At 40.5% G+C, this 24,166-nt stretch overlaps 3 protein-coding genes across 3 annotated transcripts; 1 reads left to right on the top strand and 2 right to left on the bottom strand.

The window, feature by feature from the left end:
• Window positions 1-3,716: 3,716 nt before the first annotated feature.
• On the bottom strand, window positions 3,717-6,354 carry lypc (ly6 domain containing, pigment cell). The gene is made up of 3 exons (XM_051957206.1): window positions 6,303-6,354; window positions 5,082-5,201; window positions 3,717-4,962 (listed from the first exon to the last, which is right to left on the bottom strand). Exons 1-3 carry the CDS (start codon window positions 6,352-6,354, stop codon window positions 4,766-4,768), a joined length of 369 nt encoding a protein of 122 aa, XP_051813166.1. The 3' UTR covers window positions 3,717-4,765.
• Window positions 6,355-9,145: 2,791 nt separating this feature from the next.
• ccdc105 (coiled-coil domain containing 105) lies at window positions 9,146-18,577 on the bottom strand. Its single transcript, XM_022221861.2, has 8 exons — window positions 17,561-18,577; window positions 16,148-16,432; window positions 15,912-16,016; window positions 13,258-13,408; window positions 12,575-12,741; window positions 12,390-12,485; window positions 12,196-12,309; window positions 9,146-10,111 (listed from the first exon to the last, which is right to left on the bottom strand). Exons 1-8 carry the CDS (start codon window positions 17,840-17,842, stop codon window positions 9,914-9,916), a joined length of 1,398 nt encoding a protein of 465 aa, XP_022077553.2. The 5' UTR covers window positions 17,843-18,577; the 3' UTR covers window positions 9,146-9,913.
• Window positions 18,578-18,955: 378 nt separating this feature from the next.
• On the top strand, window positions 18,956-24,157 carry LOC110971503 (uncharacterized). The gene is made up of 4 exons (XM_022221862.2): window positions 18,956-19,625; window positions 20,537-20,836; window positions 20,974-21,064; window positions 22,323-24,157. Exons 1-4 carry the CDS (start codon window positions 19,238-19,240, stop codon window positions 22,741-22,743), a joined length of 1,200 nt encoding a protein of 399 aa, XP_022077554.1. The 5' UTR covers window positions 18,956-19,237; the 3' UTR covers window positions 22,744-24,157.
• The last annotated feature ends 9 nt before the right edge of the window (window positions 24,158-24,166 follow it).

Below are 24,166 nucleotides of genomic sequence, written 5' to 3'. Positions count from 1 at the left end.
ACTCACTCCTATACTCCCAATGCCTATCTCACTCACTCCTATACTCCCTATCTCACCCCTGGAATCGAACCCCGGCCTCCCGGGTGCCAGCCAGCCACTCGAACCACACTCCCTATGCCAATCTCCCTCACTCACTCCTATACTCATCTCAGTCAGTCAATCCTATACTCCCTATGCCTATCTCACTCACTCACATACTCATCTCAGTCAGTCAATCCTATACTCCCTATGCCTTTCTCACTCACTCACATCCTCCCTATGCCTGTCTTACTCACACCTGGAGTCGACCCCCAGCCTCCTGGGTGCCAGCCAGCGACTCTACCCATTGCGCTATACTCCCCATGGCTATCTCACTCACTGAGTTCCACTCCCGATGCCTATCTCACTCACTCCTCTATTCATCACACTCACTGACACCTGGAATCGAACCCCGGCCTCCCGGGTTCCAGCCAGCCACTCTATCCACTGAGCTATACTCCCTATGCCGATCTCACTCACTCCTATACTCCCTATGCCTTTCTCACTCACTGAGCTATACTTCCTATGCCTATCTCACTCACATACTCATCTCACTCACTCCTATATTCCCTTTGCCTGTCTCACTCACTCACTGAGCTATACTCTCTATGCCTATCTCACTCACACCTGGAATCGAACCCCGGTATCGCAGGTGCCAGCTTGCCACTCTACCCACTGAGCTATACTCCCTGTCTCTACTCACTCCTATTCTCCCTATCTAACTCACTCACTCCTATACTCCCTATCTCACACCTGGAATCGTACCCCAGCCTCCTGGGTGCCAGCCAGTGACTCTTCCCATTGCGCTATACTCCCTATTCCTATCTCACTCACTCCTATACTCCCTATGCTTATCTCACTCACTCACACTTGGAATCAAGCCCCAGCCTCCCGGGTGCCAACCAGCCACTCTACCCACTGAGCGATACTTCCGCCTTTTTTCAAACGACCCATCGCACAACTCTGACTCTGGATATTGTGCAATACGTGTGTTACGGGCTCAGTCGATTGGATACTTATTTCATTGATAATTATCGGTTAACTTACGTGAGGCAGAAAAAGGAAGAGCAAAGACCTGACATGACGTTCTGTTACATTATGTTATGATACATTACGGCATTCAAATATAGGGATTTGTAGTTAATAGATTCTTTGTCACACTTAGAAACATTGAATGAACATTTGGACACAATTAATATGTTTTGTGGATTTTTCATGTATTTTATACTGTAATTATGAGCATTACAGCTCTATAAGTCCCAGGTCATGTGATCTTTTGGCTAAATAGATTTAGACCTGGTTTATTACACAGACTTTATTATTGCTTTTGGAGACTATTAATATTTTTTTAGTGAGTTTTTAATTAATTTCAATATGTAAATATTAGTATTTTAGCTCAATAGCTCCCAAGTCATGTGACCTACAGACACCAAATCTATGCAGGATTAGAGCAACTCATAGAGTGATCAAGGCACAGCACTTTTTATTCCATCTGGATACTTTGCATATTTTATATTGATATTTAACTGTAAATATTAGCATTTTGGCTCAATAGCTCCCAGGTCATGCGACCTAGAGACTCCAAATCAATAAGGATTAACAGGACTATAAAAGGTGATCAAGACACACCAGGTTTTATTACATTTGAATGCTTTATGAATTTATTATTATTTTTTTACAGTAAGTATTAGCATTTTAGCTCAATAGCTACCAAGTCATGTGACCCAAAGACTCCAAATCTATTTGGGATTATAGTATGAAACAGACTGATCAAGACACAGCACTTTTAATATCATTTGGATACTTAATGAATTTATTATTAATTTTTTACAGTAAGTATTAGCATTTTAGCTCAATAGCTCTCAGGTCATGTGACGTATTGACCCCAAACCGGTGCAGAATGATAGTGCTACTAAGGATGGTCAACATACGCCAAATCATATTTGATTTTAGGACATTATTGATTTTTAACAGTTTTTTGACAGTAAATATTAGCATTTTAGTTCAATAGCTCTCAGGTCATGTGACGTATTGACCCCAAACTAATGCAGAATGATAGTGCTACTAAAGATGGTCAACATACGCCAATTTATATTTGATTTTAGGACATTATTGATTTTTAACAGTTTTTTGACAGTAAATATTAGCTTTATTGCTCAATAGCTCTCAGGTCATGTGACGTATTGACCCCAAACCAGTGCAGAATGATAGTGCTACTAAGGATGGTCAACATACGCCAATTGATATTTGATTTCTGGTCTTTATTGATTTTTAACAGTTTTTTTTACAGTAAATATTAGCTTTTTTGCTCAATAGCTCTCAGGTCATGTGACGTATTGACCCCAAACCAGTGCAGAATGATAGTGCTACTAAGGATGGTCAACATACGCCAATTGATATTTGATTTCTGGTCTTTATTGATTTTTAACAGTTTTTTTACAGTAAATATTAGCATTTTAGCTCAATAGCTCTCAGGTCATGTGACATATTGACCCCAAACTAATGCAGAATGATAGTGCTACTAAGGATGGTCAACATACGCCAATTGATATTTGATTTCTGGTCTTTATTGATTTTTAACAGTTTTTTTACAGTAAATATTAGCATTTTAGCTCAATAGCTCTCAGGTCATGTGACTTATTGACCCCAAACTAATGCAGAATGATAGTGCTCCTCAAGATGGTCAACATACGGCAATTTATATTTGATTTTAGGACATTATTGATTTTTAACAGTTTTTTTGACAGTAAATATTAGCTTTTTTGCTCAATAGCTCTCAGGTCATGTGACGTATTGACCCCAAACTAATGCAGAATGATAGTGCTCCTCAAGATGGTCAACATACGGCAATTTATATTTGATTTTAGGACATTATTGATTTTTAACAGTTTTTTTGACAGTAAATATCAGCTTTTTTGCTCAATAGCTCTCAGGTCATGTGACGTATTGACCCCAAACTAATGCAGAATCACAATGCTACCTTACCTGGTCAACATACGCCAAAGAAGAAGAAATAGTTTGGCTTTAAAGATTTTAAAGCAAAAAAATTAAACATTTTTTAATGTAAATATCAGCATGTCTTCTCATTTCGGTCCAGATCATGTGACTTTTCCACTGAGGTTTATTTTATTATCACACTAATAGATCACTGGGATGACACACATCACTTTTTATTTGAATTCACAATTTTTAAGACAGACAGACAGACAGATAGATAAACAAGTTTTCAGCTTCTTATACTTCAATTTAGTGTAAATATTAGCCGTACAATTCGATAGTTAACAGTTAAGCTGAGTCAGTTACTTAAAACATCCCTGTATAATACATCTGCGAATGCAGCGCTTTATTTTTTAAACCGGAAATAGTTGATGCGCGGTCGTGCATTTACCGTAAGCTGACGATAAGAGCGCACTGAAAATGTAGGAGCGGCTGGCTTGACTACGGAGAAACGAGAGGCGGCTGGCTTGACCGCAGTCCGCTTTCGTACGTCTTAGTGGTCATTTTGCATCACTATTTGGATGTTTTACATCTGTTTGTGGTTATTTTTGCTAGACATTTCATGTTGTTTTATGTCTTTTTGTGGTCATTTTGTATCACATTTCGATTGTTTTAGATTTGAGCACAGCATACACAACATTGCAGTACCTTTGCAAGGCTGAAAAAAAACACATCAAAAATTTGTATTTTGCACATTATCCTTTATTTCTTGTGACTTGTCGGTTTAAGAGCAATTTCATATCATCGTCAGCTGACTTTCAAACAATGCAAACACATAAACTTTACATGATCAAAGAAACGTTTGGCCCAGGTAGCACTTCTTATCCAGCCAGGTCACAAATGCAACAGGAATAAATCATGTTCCTCCCACTTTTTCTTGTCATTTTCTAATCTTTATGTCTGTTGCCTCACAGTTTGATTATTTAACATCTTTTTGAGGTTGTAGTACTTCACATTTTTGGAGTATTAATTTTTTGGATTGCTTTTGTAGCTCTTTGTAGTGGTTTTATGTCACATTTTGGTCATTTTCCAAGTTTTCATGGTTTGTTTTTGTTGTTTTACCATAATTTTGTGGGCTTGCTTTACCACATTTTTCTTTTACATTTTTAGTGGTTGTGTTGTATGTATCAGTGGGTGTTTAGCATCAAAATTTGGTAGTTCTATAAATCTTTGTGATCATTTTGTAACTTTTGATTGTTGTTTTCCATTTGGACACTTTACATCTATTTGAGATTGTAGTGCACCACGTTTCAGTCATTTTACAACTTTCTGTAGGCATATTCTAACCCTTTTTGGTCATTTTGCATGACATTTAGGTAGTTTTCCAACTATTTGTATCATTTTGTGGGCATTTTGAATGATAATTTCTGCTACTTTACAACTGTTTGTGGTTGTTTTGCATCACATCACAAGCATTCGTTGTTGCACATAATTTGCAGGCACATTTTGTTTGTTTTACTTTTTTTGGTTGTTAGTACTTTGTTTTTAGCTATACTGTCAATCACAGACAGAGATAGTCTTCTTCCTGAAGGGGGCGGGGCCAGCAGCACCTCAGCTGCTTTTGAAGCTACAGACACTGAATCAGCCCCTTTAGAACAAGACCAAAACTAGGAGCTACACAGTCATGGTGAAATTCACCATCTTTGTTGTATTTTGAGCTGAAAATTTACAAAACACATTCTGGGGACATGTGAGACTTTCATTGTGTACTTTAAAGCACCACAGCATGGGATCCTTACTGCTTCTCTGTTCACCAGACTGAGTGTATGGTGAGCAGTGTGAGGAACGTGCCTGTCCAATAGGGAGCAGCAGCTCTGTTACACAGGTGGGTGTTGCAGCATTCATTGGTGAAGGTGAAGTTGATCCCCATGGTGTATTTTTCACCAGTGAGTCCACAGAGGGCGGGCAGCACACAGCTCTTCTCATACAACACCACACGGAAGTCTCCTGAAAGTTCATCACAAACATCACTACGTCAACAGACACGTCTACTCTCCAGCCTTTCTCACTTCTTGTTCTCAGTTTTGAGTCGTTTAAATGTTGTGCAGCGACTCGAGACCCCTCACCTTTCAGGCCCACGGCTCTGCTGGACAGGCAGAGCTGCCCTGGTGGACACTTCAGAGGGAATCTGATGCAGTCCAGAGGCGAGATGGTCGGGAACACACAGGTGTAACAGAAGAGGGGAGCTGAGGGCCAGACATATCGCTTAAAACCCACAAAATGGCTTTAAACAGTTCAGTTTTGCAGAGAATCTGGAGTGAATTGATCCAAAAGATGACATAGATGAAGCACAGTGTACCGGATGACCACTGGTCTGCATTTTAAAACAAGTGTAAACATTTTTCATTTATGACTTTATAAGAGAAAGTATTTTATCCTAAGTATTAGTAGTTGCTATTGTAGTTTGTTTGTTATTATGGACAAACTGTATTAAATGAGCTGAAATGTGTGCAACAGACAGATTTAGAATTGATACAGAAGGGAAGATTAGAGCCAATTTTTCAAAAATTTGCTGCCTCCAGCTCCTCAATTGTGAGGATGTGCTGATTTTCCTCGTCTTACATGATAGTACAGCCATGGCCATAAGTTTGGACACAGCATGACTTCCTATGTCTGTTTTGATGTCTATTACAGAACATAACTAATATTTTTTGACAGCACCAGTTTAATTAGTCAACAAATCAAAAAGGGATATAATATTATCAATAAATTCCAACAATTGGAACAACTTTGTTCCCAAAACATAATATTAGAAGAAAATAACAAAAAAAAATGCAGTACTTTCACAACCGAATTTGGTAAGAATAACAAAATGACACCAAACTCTTTTGATGTTTTTTTTAAAATATGAAACTTAATATAGTTCTCAGGAGTTGTGTACTGTATTGTAAGTGACAATTTTGTGGTATTTTCTAAGATTCACAAGCGTCATGGTACTTGTGTCCAAACTTATGGCCATGGCTGTAGATTAAATGTCTTTGACTATGGATTGTTCGTTTCACTATTTTCTGGCATTTTCTAACTTTTCCTGCTTCAAATCGACTTCTTGGGACATGACTAGTAAGATCAGCCTATAAAGGTAATAAATCTGTGCTGCCTTAATTGACAGACATCTATGCATTTACTCGTTAATTCTGACAGTTTGATTTTTAATAGAGAAAATAGTATGAAACAAGTCCCCTAATGTCAGCTGTTGCTCCCAAACTCATATTTCTGTCTGCAGCAGCGAACATGCATTGTCCATTCATGCACACTAACAGAAACACACATCTGTTTTGTTCACTCACCCACAGCTGGAAGCAAACACAGCAGAAGCAGAGGACTCAGCAGCTTCCACATTACTGACGGTGTTGTGGAAATCTTACGGCAGGTCGACTCTTTCGCTGTATTTTCTACTACAAATCCTCTCTTTTCATCCTGAGATCATCTCGTGTTCCTCGGCTGAAGGAGCTGCACACATGTGAAGGTAAACGTCTTCTGCTCTCGCTTGATATTCTGCTAATTACCTCCACAGCCCAGGACTTATGATTCAGTTAGGCTGTTAGAGCACCGGTTCTAGCCACGACTTTGCAGCTGGTCGCTGTCCCGGAGAGAAAAGCTTCTTTCAGAGTTAAAGCAATTAGCAGAACTTTGTGAGGAAACTTTGCCCCAGTTCAGGTTCAAATCTCTGAAAGAAGGGCCACTTTTTAAGAACGTCATGAATACGTGGACTGTGTGTAGGTAAAGCAGGGCAGGTTTATTGAATCATGTCTCGTTTCCTAATGAAAGACGTTAAGTTTGCCGTCAAATGACCTGCAGTCCCATGACAAGACAACTGAGCGCTCACAGTTTATGACTTTATGAAAAACATGACTTTTAAAGGAGGACTCTGATGCTTTAGAGTGTTTTGGTTTTCAGCCATATGAAGTAGTCACATTTTATTGCAGTAAAAGCAGCCAAACTAGACAGAAGAGTTTTTTTTTTAAACTTGGAGCTTTAATGTTTAAAATACTAGAGCACAAAGGAAAGAAAAGAGAAAACGTTCAACCACAGCTCAGCGCAGAAACTAACACTGCATTGCTGAACGTATGAGGAAAATAAGACAGCAGTCTGAAGCTACATCAGCAACAAGTGTTCGCCTTCCACAGTGTTTCAGCCACAACTCAATCGTTCACCAGTGCAGGCTACAGCTAAACATCAGAATCATTGTTACTCATGACAAACTGTGATTTATAGTCATTTTTTTTCTTCGATCAACAGGTTCCTTCCAGCTGGAAATAAAAAAAAAATAGCGACAAAAGGTCATAAAACACAATGTTTGAGATGTGAAAGATACATCTGAACAATTCCTGTGTTATCTTAAACATGTTCACAGTACCTGTCATGTCTGAAATTATTCATACCCCTTGAAATTAAAGCCAGTTTTTGAGATAATGCAGCTTCTACACACCTGCACTGACAGGTATGGTAGAGACCAAGAAGCATTCAAAGAATTCCGACAATAAAGGCTTTAATTTTGATTACTGAGAAAGATTATGTATTTAGCATTTTAGTTAAAAAAACAACAACAACAGAGAAATGGTAACAAAAAAAGAGAAAACATCTCTAACATGCTGTAATTCTTTCTTTATTGCTTATTTATGTCATTTCCAGCCAGAAGAAACCTGTAGGTCAAATAAAAATACATTATAAATCAAAAATTGACATCAGTATGAATGAATTAGGGCTCATCTGTGTCGCATCTCATCTCTGTAAATGCCTTTCAAAGAAAACTTAAAACTTACCTTTAAGTCTAGCTTTACCTGACTGAGTTTAAATTTCAACATGTAATTTTAGTATAATTTCTTTTTTCCTATTTTAACATTTTATTAATTTTTTTCATGTTCAGTAGAATGATTGACTGTTCTTTTCTCAAATTAGAAAATTTCTGTCTACAAAGCCAGATCCCAGGCTGATGTTTTATACCCTGTGAGAAAATGCTCCACTTTCTCCCATATAAAGACATTAAAGGGACATTAACAGTCTTTAACAACTGTTTGAATTTCAAATTCATCTCCAGTCATTTAAGTCCCTAAAAACTCACTTCTTCTAAAGTATTAAAGAGCTTTTGCATGAAAAGAATCCCCACCTGTCTTTAAATCTCTTAGATATAAGTCTCTACATGTACGATGTATAAAATCCCTCCTCTCTCCACCCATCACTCGCTGCAGCTCGAGCACAGCTGCTCACCTTCAACTGTAAAACTACACAAAGCTGCACAATCACAAGTTGTTATATTGGAGAAAATCAGTCGACAGGTTCTTTAGCTGTGTTCTGTATGAAACTCCAAAAGTCTAAATCTGTGCTTTTGGGGCTGTCATCAGTAGACATGCTGATTGACTGATTAGTTCACTCATCATGTGCCTTACTTGCCTAAAAAAAAAAAACACCATATGCAGAAGTTAAAGCAAAAAAATGGATTTCATCAAAGATGGTCTTTAAATTTTTGGATTAGAAGACATCCGGAGCTCTGTGTAATTCTGCTGCTGTACTCGGGTCTCTTGAAAACAAAATCTTGATGAGCTGACCAGAATAAATAAAGGTTGTATATAATACAGGATGTGGACTCTTTCACCCCAACCAGTTGAGGCAGATGGCCCCCTTCCCTGAGCCTAGTTCTGCCAGAATTATTTTTTATTTCCCCCTCCCTACTTTAGGTTTTTTTTTTGTTCCTTCCCACTGTAACTGACTGCTTGCTCGCAGGGAATCCAAAGGCAGCTTTAGCTTGTTGGGTTTTCTGTTCTCTGTTTAAAATTTGTAAGGTCTGTTCCTTACTATGTTAAGCATTGTGAGATGACATGTGTTGTGAATTTGCGCTATATAAATAAAATGTTATTGAATTGAGAGCTGCACAGTGCCCCAGTGGTTAGCACTGTCGCCTCACAGATAGAAGATCCCCAGTTTGCATCCCTGCCTGGGCCTGCGATCTTTCTGTGTGGAGTTTGCATATTCTCTTCCTCCCACAGTCCAAAACCATGCTGAGGTTAACTGATAATTCTAAACTGTAGGTGTGAATGTGCTTGTTTGTCTCTATATGCAGCCCTGTGATAGACTGGGTGCTCCCTGCCTTCTTCCTACGTCAGCTGCAGACTCCAGCCCCCTGCCCCCCCCCCCCCCCCCCCCCCCCCCAAATGAGGATAAAGCGGTGTACAGATAATGGATGGATGAATTGAACTGAAGCCAGACCAGATTAGTTTTTCCACACCAAAACTAAATTAGTTTATGCATAACAGTATCTGAAACAGAACGTTTTTCTAGAAGCACACTGCCGCCTTAAATAAATACACTTTAGCACCAAAATTGAACTCAAACTAAAAGGAACAGCGAGAGCCATGAACAACAACAGCACACATGAAAACAGAGGTGACCATAAACTTTTGACCTTAAAATGAGATTAATTTTGCACGTCATGACATTTATGGATGCACGTCTGTGAATATATCAAATACTGTCTGACAAGATGACTTCCAGTCTGTAGCAGCTTGAAGAAGAGGAATAGTCCAGTGAAAACCATCCAAAGCATAAAAATCACACAAGAGTTTCACACAGGTGAAATCTTCAACCTGGACAAGCATGCAGCCTGATCTGAATCCAATAAAACACCTTTTGGGTATTTTAAAGAGAAAGTCGAGCAACACAACCTCTCCAGCAAAGATCAGCTGAGCACAGGACAGAACACACAGTGAGAACTATGTAAAACAGTGCACATGAACAATAGAGGTGTCCATATACTTTTGGCTTTAACGTGAGATTTAATTTTGCACATGGCCCCAGCCTGTTTCTCACCGCACATTGAAATGAACACTGTCCTTTCTCAGGACTGGCTGGCTTGCTGCAGCTCCTCTGAACCCCAGGCAGAGGGAGCTTAAGGGAGCTGGCTTCATAGCCCCCCTTGCTGGAGGAAAGTGGGCATGGCTCTCCTGTCGACCTGCCGGCGCCTCATGCGGATGACGGCTGCGTCCACCTGAGCTGCTGCTGTCTTGCCGTGCAGGTCGTCCAGCAGCTGCAGACAGGTGTGCTGCAGCCTCGCCAGCTCGCCCTCAGAGGCCTGTCGGTGTCGCCTCAGCAACACGCTGCCCTGAAAGACACACAGGAAACGCATCTAACCCTGGTTTAGTTTGTTTCACACTCAAGCGGCGGGGTTGGTGTTAAACCACGGGCTGCTTTTTTTGTACACGTGTGAACATCTGCCGCTCTATGTAAATATGAAGTGTTGTGTTTGTTGTTGTTTTCATGTCTTATATGCACAGGATCATTAGAAAGAGCTACCCTTTACTATAAGTTTAAAGCCCCAGTGGAAATACTTCTGTTTTCAGGTCATATTGTATTTTATATATCAGCAAAATTAATTCACAAGATGGTTTGGTTCACAGTATACACCAAAAGTAAGTACGTCCATGTGCAATATCACCTAAGTAGTATTTCTGAGTTGAACAGTAAAGTATTTCTTTGTATGAACACTCAAATACATATGCTTTTTGAAAATTCAGGCCCCAAAACGAGGAACTTAATGCAACAAGAGTGAATCCACCTGTGATCACTGAAGCTAAACTGAGTCCTCCTGTTATTTCCAGTCAGTCTAAATTAAACTGTAAACACCAGAATCTTCTCAGTTTGGGACCTATGAGCAGTGTCTATCTGCATGTCTGCATCATGGCTTCACATGGAAAAGAGTTGAACAAGGGAACTAAAATATCACATTGTGAGACTTTGCAAAGATGGAAAAGGGCACAGGAATATCAGTGACCAACTAAAAATCACAGCCGCAGCAGCAATCAGGAGGTGTAGAAGGAGCCACAGTACCACTAATCAGAGCTGCAGAGGTCATTATCCTAAAACGACTCCACAGACAGTGAACTATCCTCTATGGACATAGAACAAAATACAAAAGGAAGCTAGTGAATGTTGGGAACACATTCTTTGGTTGGATAAAATGCATTTGTTGGGGTCAGACGGAGTCGGATGTTTTTGTCTGAACCTGATCAGGACTACCACAGTGAACTCATAGACCTGACAGTGAAGCACAGAGGTGGGAGGGTGATGGTATGGGGCTGCATGAGTGCAAAAGGTGACATTTAGACATGCAGCATGGATGTGGATAAACTAAAATACTGGCTTACACGCAGAAAAGGAATTTTTCAGCATCCAAAGCACAAAGTCACCGAGGAGTTTCTGCAGAAGAGCAAGACAGCATGATCTGAATCCAACAGAACATCTTTGGAGTATTTTAAAAAGAAACAACAACCCCTCCAGCAAAGAGTAGCTGAAAAATTCAGAAATTTGGTTTCCTGTGTGAGCTGCACAGTGGGCGTAGTGGTTAGCACTTTTGCCTTGCAGCAAGAAGATCCCCGGTTCAAATCCCGACCTGGGCCTGGGATCTTTCTGCATGGAGTTTGCATGTTCTCCCTGTGCATGTGTGGGTTTTCTCCACATACTCTGGCTTCCTCCCACAGTCCAAAAATATGCTGAGGTTAATTGATTACTCTAAATTGTCCGTGAGTGTGATTGTTCATCTGTATATGTAGCCCTGTGACAGACTGGTGACCTGTCCAGGGTGTCCCCTGCCTTCGCCCGAGTCAGCTGGGATAGACTCCAGCCCCCCGTGACCCTAGTGAGGATAAAGCGGTGTATAGAGAATGGATGGATGGATGCTTTCCTGTGTGGTGAGGAGGATTAAATCTGTCATCAGAAATAAAGGTGGACAAGCGAGTCTCATTCCTGGAAGGTGGACTGACTTTTGTTGCACTGAGTTCTTACTGAGGAGCCTGTATTTTTAATACAGTCACTCTAAATTGCTGGTTTTTAATTTCATGTAAGAGCAGATACCTACTGTTCAACTTAGAAGTAATCTGATTACTCTAAGGTGAGACAATTTTAAATCATTTGGCATTTGGGTGACATTGCACAGCGGTGTACTCACTTCTGTTGTAGATTCATGCAGGTTGTTGTGTGCTGAGGAGTGAGTGTGAGCTCGTTTTATCTGCTGTAACTAACTAACTTTATTTGTCTCCTGTGGGCAACTTAAGGCACGTAGAGCAGTTGGATCAACAAATAATGTAATAATACATCTGTACATTTGCAGGTTGCTGCGTTGAAGGCCTGGAGAAGAAGATTTGATTAACGTTTTATTTTAACGTGTGTAGATTTGGAAACAGTGATCACCTGAATGAGCTGAGCAGCCTCAGGTAACTGCGTCCCCGGATGTCTCTGGTAAACCTGCACCACAGGCCTGTTGAGCTTCTCTCTGGACAGCATGTCTCCGCTGTACTCTGGACCCTGAAAGCAAAATAAAATGCAAAAATTAACAGCTACACATGTCACTGAAGCTTTAATAATGGCTCTGCTCTCACTCTAACCTGTGCTCTGTCGTGGCTGTGACGAATACAGTTAATTTCTCTCTGCTTGCGAAACACGGCCTGTCTGACAGCCGCAGACGTCACCGTCAGATTTTGCTGCACCAGACAGAATGAAATAGTATTTTATTGCTGTGATATTTAAAGGTATTTCTGAATGAAAGATGTTTAACACGGTGCATCTTTACCTGCAGACTGACTGTCTCTGCAATTTTCTTCACCAGGCCATCGTTGACGGAGCGATGAGCAGCTTTCTGCCTGCTGATGGCGCCGGTTAGCATCTGTCTGATGTTCTCCCTCAGCAGCTGTGACTGCTTTACTGTCTGAGCAGATGACTCTAAAACCTGTTTACACTCTGCAAGAACACATGAGAACTGTGAGATTAACCCAAGTAGGAACCATCCTACAACAACCTGAACTCCTGTCCCTGAATTGAACTCTCTGAACTCGCTTTCTGAGCTTTTTTTTTGCTTATTTTTGTTCTCACTGTTGGCTCATTTTTTTTACTGCAAAATAAAGTTGTGCGTCTCTATGGAAACAACACAGCCATGACTAGAAAGAGAGAAAACTACAAATGTATACCAGTTCCAAATAACATGAATATATAAATATTCGGCATTAGCCCTGAAAAGACATATGGGACCCTACAGTAAGCTTCACTTCTTCAGTTTTATGCTCTATACAGACTGATGTTTTTAATTTGGATCCACTGTTTTGTGTTAATTTTGAGTTTTTTTTAAAGGGGATGTATTTGAAAAATTTGTGGTTTGAAGCCAGCATTTTCAGTAATGCTCTGTTTGATGTTTGTAAAATGAACTCTCCTTCTCTGTTGTCCTGTGCAGTTTGTCCTGGCCTGTTGTGCAGAGCGTACCTGGTGTAAAGGGTCCGATGGGGTCTGTTTTGGTGGAGGTCTGAGCGGTGGTGCCGTATCCTCCAGCAGAGCCGCTGTGAGGCAGCAGCTCCAGGACACGAGCCCGTTCAGCTGCACAGTCCAGCAGCCGCCTGCTGCTCACACCCAGAGCCTGGAAGACAGGATGCTTTGGTGTGGTCTTTACACAGGTGGACATTTTTCACCTTTTTGGGTAATTTACAGACTTAATCAGTGTGTAAATTACCTGTAAATCATCAAAAAAAAAGTGGAAAATGTTCACCTGTAAATATTTTTTATATCTTTTTATTTATTGTATTTATTTTTAATGTGGATATTATTTACAATTTGAACCTGTTTGGTTTTTAAAAAAAACATTATTTAGTATTTTTTACTATAATTCTACTAGATATTGGTAATTTAACAAAACTGGGGAAAAAATAATCGTTTCAGATTTTTCTAATCTTTAATTTGTATAGATTTGCTTTCAAATAACAGGAAACATCAGTAAAATAGTATTTTTAACACAGTAAAACTGTAATTTTACAGAAACCTTGTAAAAGAATAAATCACTCTTTATTTAAAAAAATGCTGAATTTTGATGTCAACATTATATATGAGGTTTTGCCAAGGTTTTCTCTTACAGTCAACATATAAACATTTTTTCTGTGATTTTTCTAGATATTACCTGTAATAGCAGAGGAATAGCAAATATTCCTCTGATTTTAATACAGTAAAACAGTGTAATTTTACAGTCAAACGTAAAATAAAAAATACTTTTTGTAGAGATCCAGAATCTTTGATCTGGACATTGTTTACAGTTTTTATCTGTTTCTTTGTTTTTTAACAGTCCACATGTGAAGGGATCTCACAAGTAAGCAGGGCTGCAGTTGAAAGATGATCGACCAACTTAATAGAGAAGCTCCTGCTCAGTGCTCGTTGACTTTTAACTCATACACACGTGGACAAAATTGTTGGTACCCCTCAGTTAAAGAAGGAAAAACCCACAATTCTCACTGAAATCACTTGAAACTCACAAAAGTAACAATAAATAAAAATTTATTGAAAATTAAATAATCAAAAACAGCCATTACTTTTGAATTGTTGATTAACATAATTATTTAAAAAAACAAACTAATGAAACAGGCCTGGACAAAAATGATGGTACCTCTATAAAAGATTGAAAACTATTTGACCAGAGTGACATGATTAACTCAGGTGTGTCATTTAATTGACATCACAGGTGTTTCCAAACTCATAATCAGTCAGTCTGCCTATTTAAAGGGAGACAAGTAGTCACCCTGCTGTTTGGTGAAAAGGTGTGTACCACACTGAACATGGACAACAGAAAGCGAAGGAGAGAATTGTCCCAGGACATCCGAAAAAAAATTATAGACAAACATCTTAAAGGTAAAGGCTATAAGTCCATCTCTAAACAGCTTGAAGTTCCTGTGACAACAGTGGCTCATATTATTCAGAAGTTCAAGACCCACGGGACAGTAGCCAACCTCCCTGGACGTGGCCGCAAGAGGAAAATTGATGACAAATTGAAGAGACGGATCGTTGGAATTGTATCCAAAGAGCCCAGAGCAACCTCCAAAGAAATTAAAGGTGAACTCCAAGGCCAAGGTACATCAGTGTCAGATCGCACCATTCGTCGTTGTTTGAGCCAAAGTGGACTTCATGGGAGACGACCAAGGAGGACACCACTGCTGAAAAAAACTCATAAAAAAGCCAGACTGGAATTTGCAAAAATGCATGTTGACAAGCCACAAAGCTTCTGGGAGAATGTCCTTTGGACAGATGAGACCAAACTGGAGCTTTTTGGTAAGGCACATCAACTCTATGTTCATAGACTCAAAAACCAAGCATACGAAGAAAAGAACACTGTCCCTACGGTGAAACATGGAGGAGGCTCAGTAATGTTTTGGGGCTGCTTTGCTGCATCTGGCACAGGGTGTCTTGAAAGTGTGCAAGGTACGATGAAATCTGAAGACTATCAAGGCATTCTGGAGAGAAATGTGCTGCCTAGTGTCAGAAAGCTTGGTCTCAGTCGCAGGTCATGGGTCTTCCAACAGGACAACCATCCAAAACACACAGCCAAAAACACCCAAGAATGGCTGAGAGAAAAGCGTTGGACTATTCTAAAGTGGCCTTCTATGAGCCCAGATCTGAATCCCATTGAACATATGTGGAAGGAGCTGAAACATGCCATTTGGAGAAGACACCCATCAAACCTGAGACAACTGGAGCTGTTTGCTCATGAGGAGTGGGCCAAAATACCTGTTGACAGCTGCAGAATGCTCATTGACAAATACAGAAATCGTTTAATTGCAGTGATTGCCTCAAAAGGTTGTGCAACAAAATATTAAGTTATGGGTACCATCATTTTTGTCCAGCCCTATTTCATTAGTTTGTTTTTTTTAAATAATTATGTTAATCAACAATTCAAAAGTGATGGCTGTTTTTGATTATTTAATTTTCAATAAATTTTTATTTATTGTTACTTTTGTGAGTTTCAAGTGATTTCAGTGAGAATTGTGGGTTTTTCCTTCTTTAACTGAGGGGTACCAACAATTTTGTCCACGTGTGTATACCAACAATAACAGGGGAGGAGGTTAACAGTGTTTGAAGACAGAGGCCTGATGCTAAATCACCTGCAGCTGGGTCAGTGTGGTTCCCAGAACTCCCTCCAGATTCTGTTTCAACTCTGCCAGCTCTCTTTTCTCACACAGCAGCAGGTAATCGGCACCGTCGCTCTCCTGCAGCAGACAGGTGAAACAGCAGCAGACTCAGTGAATTAGTCTCCTGCTGTCACTTACAGCACACATAGCCAAGATTCAGCTTTAATGGTTGTGCAAAGTGACACTTAAAAGAAAGATAATGTCTCCACCGTCTCAGCAGTCTGCGGCCTTCTGGTTCTTTCCTCCGAGCTCCTCCTGTTGACGGTCAGACTGGTCCTGATGCTGAGCAGCATCTTCTCCACGTGGCCTCGCTCCCTCTGCAGCCTCACCCCCTCCTCCGTCACCTTGCCGGCCTGTCTGCGCAGCTGGACCTCCACCTCCCGAACCCTCCGCATGTAGTCCACGGCCACGGCGGCGCTGCTCCCGGCACACTGCTCTCTCAGGCTGGAGGACGGGAACAGGACCCCGGACGTCCTCTGGGATCCGGCAGGGAACTGAAGGAAACAGTTAGATTGTAAATGTCTGATCAAGATACAGTCAGACATTGGAAGGACCAGAGGGAGGATTTAGTGGCATCTAGTGGTGAGTTAGAGACTGAAAACAATTATCCTCACCTTTCCACTTAAAATACTACTTTCTGTCCAAATACTTCTAGTTTTAAAGGTTTATTCCAACCAAAATTTTGCTTTCTGTCCAAGTACTTACTTTCTGTTCAAATATTTACTGTTTTGAAGGTTTATTCCACCCAAAATGTTATGTTCTGTCAAAATACATATAGTTTAAAAGGTTTATTTCACTCAAAATACTACTTCCTACGTTTTAATTTTTTTTCTACTCAGCGTACTACTTTCCGTCCATGTACTGATAGTTTTTCAAGTTTATTAGACTGAAAATACTACATTTTGTCCAAATATAGAGTTTTAAAAGTTTGCTTCATCCCAAAATACTTCCTTCTATCCAAATACTTCTAGTTTGAATGTTTTGTTTCCACCTAAAATAATACTTTCTGTCCATGTACTACACCAAAATATTATGTTCTGTCTTAATGCATATAATTTTAAAGGTTTATTTCAGTCGAATGTCTGGTTTTAAGAGGGTTTTTTTCTCTTAGTATACTAGTTTTTGTCCATGTACTGATATTTTTAAAGCTTTGTTATACTCAAAATACTACATTCTGTCCAAATATATCTAGTTTCAAAAGTTTATTCCATCTAAAATGCTTCTTTCTGTCCATTATAGTTTTAAAGGTTTACTCTACCCAAAATACTACTTTCTGTCCATGTATTGATAGTTTTAAAGGTTTATTCAACTAAAAATATTACTTTCATTTTGAATACTTCCGTTTTTGAAGTTGAATCCGTGGTTGGAAACATGAACTGGATAAAAGATCTTTTTGTGTCTATTTATATTGATTCATGTACAACAGGGTGGGAAACCAGCGGCCTAAATGAAAGCAAACTCCTCATGTGAACTTTAACAGAAAATAAAAACGTGTTTAAGAGATGTTCTGCGACTGTGATGACCAACGGTCTGCATATCAGTCAGAATGAAAACATAAATATGTTAGTTGACAATAACTCAGATATCTGGGCCTCCCTGAGCTCACTCAGTGTTTTTCTCACCGTCACTCCGGTAGTTTGAGGCCTCGACATCTTATTGTTGCGGACGGAGTCACGACTCTGTCCGCATTCCTGCGCTCTTTTCTTATCTGCGTCTGTTTCTGCGGCGTCCTCCGGGCTGGAGCCGGCGGCGGCGCTGCAGCTCCGGGGCCGGCTGCAAGCGGACCACCCGGCCCGAGTCTGCCGGACCAGGCCCTCCGCCCGCCGGATGGACCGGACCGTCCCATCGCTCCAGGACCGCGGACCGATGGTGACAGTGCCGAGAGGAACCGACTGGACCTGCATTCCTCCGCAGACAAACAGAATAAACCCAGTGGTTCACCCACTGAGAGGCATCCAGGCTGGAAGCTGACTGCAAAGTTTTGATGCTCTGGTCTCTATAGCAACAATTCCTGAGTAACTTGAAACTGTTTGCTGATTGGACCGTCAAACTCAGGCAACGCCGGACACCTACTGCTGCACTTTTTTTGAACCTTTACATGTTGTTCAGTCAAACAGACATTATAAATGAAAAAAAAATGCCATTAAATTACAAATGTTCAATGAATGTCATTCATTTCTTTGTTGTTGTTGTATGTTTTGGTGATATCTTACGATGAATACACAATATGCAAAATATTGCTGAACAATTTTGATATCCGATCAGCTGTTTAATTTATTTAAATCCAGAACCAAAGAGTGACCCAGGGTGAGCACAAAATTTTATAGACTAAAAATTGATATTTATAAAGGTAATTTGGGAGATTTTTGCCTGATACATCAAATACTTTGGAAGATTTCTTTTGTTGTTGTTGTCCATGAACCCACTTTCAGCAGGTTTTATCACACATTGAAATTTGAGACTGTTTGCATGATAATGGAACTGTTAATTTTTTTTTTAAATTCACTTTTATCTTTCATCATGTCATTTATTCAAAATCTGCAATATTGGACAAGTTGATCAAATAATCTCTGATAATGGGTAGGTTGAAATATCCTCAAAGTCAAATAGTGATATTTTCTGAATCAAGTGTAGCTGCATATCACAATAAAGAAAGAAAGTGTACATATATAGTATTTATTTTTCATATATATATATATATATATATATATATATATATATATATATATATATATATATATAACAATATTTTAAATTTCTACAAAATATTACCTTATAAGATAAGATAATCCTTTACTGATCCCCAGAGGGGAAATTCAGGTATCCTCTTGTATATAGTATTCTGCATAGTATTTTAAATCATCTTTATATAATGTTCTCTGCAATTTTTGCACTGTGTTTTTTTTCTTAGTTATTCTGTAACGGTGAACTTTTCCCATTGTGGGATCAGTGAAGTTTATCATAACTTGCAGTGAGAACTCAAAGCGACCACCAGGCGGCGCTGTGGCCGTTCACCCACCACACACTGACGGCTTCTTTCAGCGAAGAAGAGCCGCAGGAATTGCCAGGAAGGATACCTTCAGCTCAGCTACCGTTAATAGACTGGTCGTTACCTTAGTAAAATCACCTTCTTGTTTTGTTTTTGATTGTTGTACAGTGCTAAAATCGGTCGGACTCGTGTGTTAAATGTGACTTTTGTATTTGACGACTGTGTCCTCAGTCTGCGCTTTAAAGCTCAGCGTCCTCGCAGCTAACGTTAGCAACAGAGCTGCTAGCGACCAAACAGGTCGACTGAGAGGATGAATCTGGTCCAGAACAGAACTTTACATCCTCACCTACGGGATGAGGAGGTTCTGGTGGTGGAAAACGCCATCCGGCTGGCGATAGACTCCATCATAAATGTGCTGTACGGCGTCAACAGTTCCAGGACCCACGAGTACCAGCGGATGGTGGCCGACAGGGACAAAGAGATCCAGCGGCTGGAGTGCAGGCTGACGGAGATCGAGCACGAGCTGCAGGTGCTGCGGGGCCACGGATGCACCTGCGGGCTGAGCGGAACCGAGCACCGGCTCGGTGGGTCGCAGGGCTCCGGTGACCGGCAGAGAGCAGAGCAGAGCGGCTTCGAAGCGGGCTGCACGGACCCTGAGGTGACAGCAGGGCAGCAGGAGTGTGAAATGACGATATCATGTAAGTGATCATAACAGTGCATCATATGTGGCTGTACAGACAGAAGGAGTCACTTAATCTTCAGCCTCCTCAGTCTGTGTGTCTGAGGTCTGCCTACTAAAGTAAAATACGTTTCTGTCCAGTACCTAAAATGATTATACGAGAAAACTGACCCATTATGCGCATTTTAACCCGCTAAACAAATATAAACTAAAAAGTGAGCCTGTTTTCCATTTTCCCAGAGTGAAAATCACTTAAAGGGGAACTTCGGTTTTTTTCCACCTGGGGTCTGTTTTCATGTCTTTTCATACATGCGAGTGATGGAGAAATGAATTTTCGACATAGCTCCAGTATTTAGCCAGGCAGGCAGCTCAGCTAGCCCCATACTTTTCGCTAGCTGAGCTGCTAAGCTGCCTGCCTGGCTAAATACTGGAGCTACGTCGAAAATTCATTTCTCCATCACTCACATGTATGAAATGACATATGGAAACAGACCCCAGGTTGAAAAAAAACGAAGTTCCCCTTTAAACCAAAGGGAAAAGCGCAGATTAAAATTGGTTTGATTTCTTGCTCTTTAAGAACATAACAAAAAAGGAAACGGTAAACAGAAAGAAAACAGGACTATTTTTTTGTTCTTTTCCATTCCAAACCTACAACAAAAAAAAATGAAAAAGTGGGCTTATTTTTACCCTTTTTTACACAGTATAACATAATGTTATATTAGCAAGACTAACAGCAAACTTTGATGCTTTTAAAATGTGTACCCTTACAAATTACCCTGCTTTTAACCAGTTATGGTTTTTTGTACCGTTTTTGGAAGCGGTGCAACAGATTATTTATGTCAGTGCAAATATTTGACAAGTTGAACTAAAATATACACAAAACTGCTTTTTAAAACTGTAAATGCGGTTTTTTGTCTCCTTTCTCCACAGTGGGCCTTTTTGCCAGACCACCCTCACATGTGTCCTCTCAGAGCCACGAGTCGGCTCCTCTGTCCTCCCCCAGCAGGGTGGGCTTGGACCAGACCTGCACCTCACACTCCTCAGAGGCTTCAGGCTCCACTGAGGCAGCCAGGAATATTCCTACGTCTCCCAGCAGCCTCGTTGTCAAAGAAGAGCCCTGTGACATCGACACAGTCCTAATCAAGTGGGAGATGAGTGAGGAGAGATTCACGGAGCATCAGGAGAGTGCAGGCGGACCGTGTCAGGACAGCCAGAGCCTCAGTGTAAAAAGTAACGTACCGACACTGTTTAATAGGCTTAACAACACAGCTACGTGGTGATTTACTGTTTTTACTTTGACTGCTTTGAGTCAAAGTCAGATTTTACACAGCAGTAACATGAATGTTCATCTTTTCTGATTCCTGCAGAAAAATTAGAGAACACAGAGAGAAAGAAGGTCAGAGAGAAGCCTCAAGCCGATCCTGGTGGATTTCAAATCACTGAAGGAGAACAACTGAGGTGAGTTCAGTTATTAAGACTGTATGGAAAAGCTGGAAGCAGCCTTCAGGTCTGAAAAGTGAAGCCTTAAAGTTGCATTCTTTCTACCAGCCAGCAGGGGGCGACAACATTTACTTGCTCTGTTGAGTTTCAGGTCTGAAGCTCTAATTTTGAGTCTCCTTTAGTGCAGCATGATGCTCGTTTAGTAAAGTATAGACTCATTTAAAAAAGGCATTAAAGCATGTTATAGATTAGGGCTACTTTGTGATTTTAAGGTTCTCAGTCGGATCCACCCGTCATTTTTCACATCCAGTTTCAAAAAACAATGAGAGCGGTGGCTACAATCCAAACTCGAGGCTTCAGAACAATGGTCCACAAACAGTCCGGCTACGTTCAACTTTTACAAACGGTCTGTGGTTATTTTATGGCTACAAATGAGCCGGAAATTTGTATTTAGTTGGGATGTTTACATGTAAAGTTCAAACTAAGTCCTGCTTCTTCTCCATGAAAACATTTTAAAGCATTTAAGTCAATGATTAGTCTTTAAAATAATGATTTCTGTCTTTACAAAATGCCACAAACACAATTTCTCTCATAGCTCAGAATTACATACTTTATTAGTTCAAGGTGGCCAAGCCCATAGCCGCTCTCAGAGACCTTTTTAAGTTGATAAACATGATGTATCTGAGCTTTAGAGGTGCATTTTATGGACAACTTTCTGAATTGACATTCGGCAGCACTTTAAATCGAAAGTTTCTTAATCGAAGTGAAAACTGCAACCACTTTTCCTTATGCTAATAAAGCCATTTTTGACAACAGACCCAATATTGACAATGAACTTAACTTGATTGCAGTGTTTTAGTAAACTACAGCACGTCTTCAAAGCTGAGCCTCTCACAGAAGACTTTGTCCTGATGGTCCTTTGTAAGCTAAACCCCTATAATACTTAATAGTCTGAGTGAAAGACTCTTCCAGTCATGAAAGAAATGGCATGCAGTTCACCATCACATCAAGTAGCAAGAGCACCAGGTACTACAGCTAATGTGCAACATGCTCATCTTCCGTCTTATTGGTTAATGTCTTTGTAATCAGTTAAGTGATTAACAGCACTTAGTCAATGAAACATCTAGCAGTACAAATTAATTGATCCAGAACTACTTAAGTGGATTTAACTTAGAAAAGAGAGCAAAAGTAGAAGCTAAAAAAAATATAGTGAATTGTTAGTGTGAACTTCATACCTTTTCCTTTCTGATCCTGCCTCACCTGTTCACCTCCTCAGGAACAAGAAGAAGAGCGTGCCGATGTCCGAGCTGCCGGAGGAGGCTCAGAGACTGAAGAGGGCGGCCTGGAGGGCAGCTTCCAGACGCTATTACGCTCGAAAAATAGCCCGCCAGCAGGCAAACCCCTCATGCCTCGGCCCCTTTCCCCACGTCACAAACTCATTGTATTCACAGCCCAGCTCCTTCATGGATAAGAGGCGGAGGACGCTGATATCGGAGCTGCCTGAGGAGTCTCAGACGCTACAGAGGGAGGCTTGGAGAGCGGCCTCCAAGAGGTACTACGCTCGGAAAATGGCGCGCCACCAGACGGATGCGACGCTGTACGGACACCTGCTGGAGGACATAAGACCACCTGGAGACGGCGAGGGTCCGGACAGAGAGGGACCCCACACTAACAGTGGAGGAATAATGTGCAGCTGATAGACAGCGGAGATGTTTTCAGACATTTTTCTGGATTTGTGGTGTGCGCCACACTGGACTATGTTTGTAATCTTCTAATTAATGATGCTGAGGTTTGTCTCAGTTCTTCTGGTGTGGTGAAATCCGCTGTTTGTTTTGACATTTGTGTGTTTACAGTTTATTTGTGCAGCCCTGAGCACAACACTACACTCTGGTTCTTCAGCTTTCTCCTGATTTCTGCCTCAAGGTCAATTCATGGTTCCTGATGATGTATTCTGTTGCTCTGTTCACAGTAAAAGGTGCATTTCCCTCATGAAAGGCTGCGACTGCACTTTTTCCAGGATCCTAGCGCCTTATTACAGACTTGACTGTAGAGCAGCAATAATAAAGATTATTTCTATTGTCTGTTAAGCTGTTGTTTTCCAATTCGCTGATTAATAGATAGAATGCTAGAAACTGATCATTTAAAAAATGTATGTCAGTGTTTCTTAAACCGGAATCCGTTGTGTTGCCAGGCAGATTTACACATACGAGGAATCTGATTTGATGTTATTAAACGCTAAGAAGCAGAACATTTTATTTACAAGGATGAAAGATTTAAAAGCACAAGTGTAGCAAATCCAATATAAAAGTCAAAAATATTTACACTGTGCAAGAATATAAACATTTTTCACCTTATAATTTACAAGATGATGCCCAAGATGACAGACTTCTTGGTTTATCCACATCCCAAAAATATGAAGTCTACTGTCACAGGGGGAAAATGGAAAGTAATCACATTTAAGATGCTGAAAACAGAGAATTCTGTCGATTCCCCGCCAAAATTCTCCAACAGATAAATGTCAATAAAGCTGCTGATTAATAGTTGGCTGATTAATCACTTACTTCTTGCATGTTTCGGGCTGCAGCACCGTGTCAGTCTGAGTATTCAGTGGGTGAACAGAGCACAGCATCTCTGCACAATTTAGAGCTTTCCACATCCCAATCAGAGCACCATTCAGTCTCCTTGTACATCATCTCCTTTCAAAGAACCACTTGTTTCGAGCTCTGTTGGTTTTCCTGGAGCATGTGCAGCCTGCACACATTTGTCCCTGCTCTTGGACCCCCGCAGAGTGCTGGACCTCTGCAGAAACACTGACGTAGAAAGCATGAATTGGCCTTTGTTTGGCACACTGCATGGCATGTCTGTACAAAATACTATCTGCAGTACTGAGGCGATTTGAATCTGCTCTACCAGCTGTTTGACATTCTCATGTATCGTCCACTGTTAACAGAACAGCGCCCCTGGAGTCCAACATCTGCAACTACAATCAAAGCACAACTTCCACATCTTTATGTTGATGGTGGGTTAACAACTACCAGCTGTAGTTTTACTGGTAAAACCTTCAAAATGTATTTCTTCTATTTGAACATAATAAAAACGTGTTGAATACAACTCTGGTGT

The sequence above is a fragment of the Acanthochromis polyacanthus genome, chromosome 12 (genome assembly GCF_021347895.1).
Source record: "Acanthochromis polyacanthus isolate Apoly-LR-REF ecotype Palm Island chromosome 12, KAUST_Apoly_ChrSc, whole genome shotgun sequence".
Taxonomy (NCBI): Eukaryota; Metazoa; Chordata; class Actinopteri; family Pomacentridae; genus Acanthochromis; species Acanthochromis polyacanthus.
The sequence above is the reverse complement of the archived record's forward strand: the minus strand, read 5'-3'. Positions and strand labels throughout refer to the sequence as shown.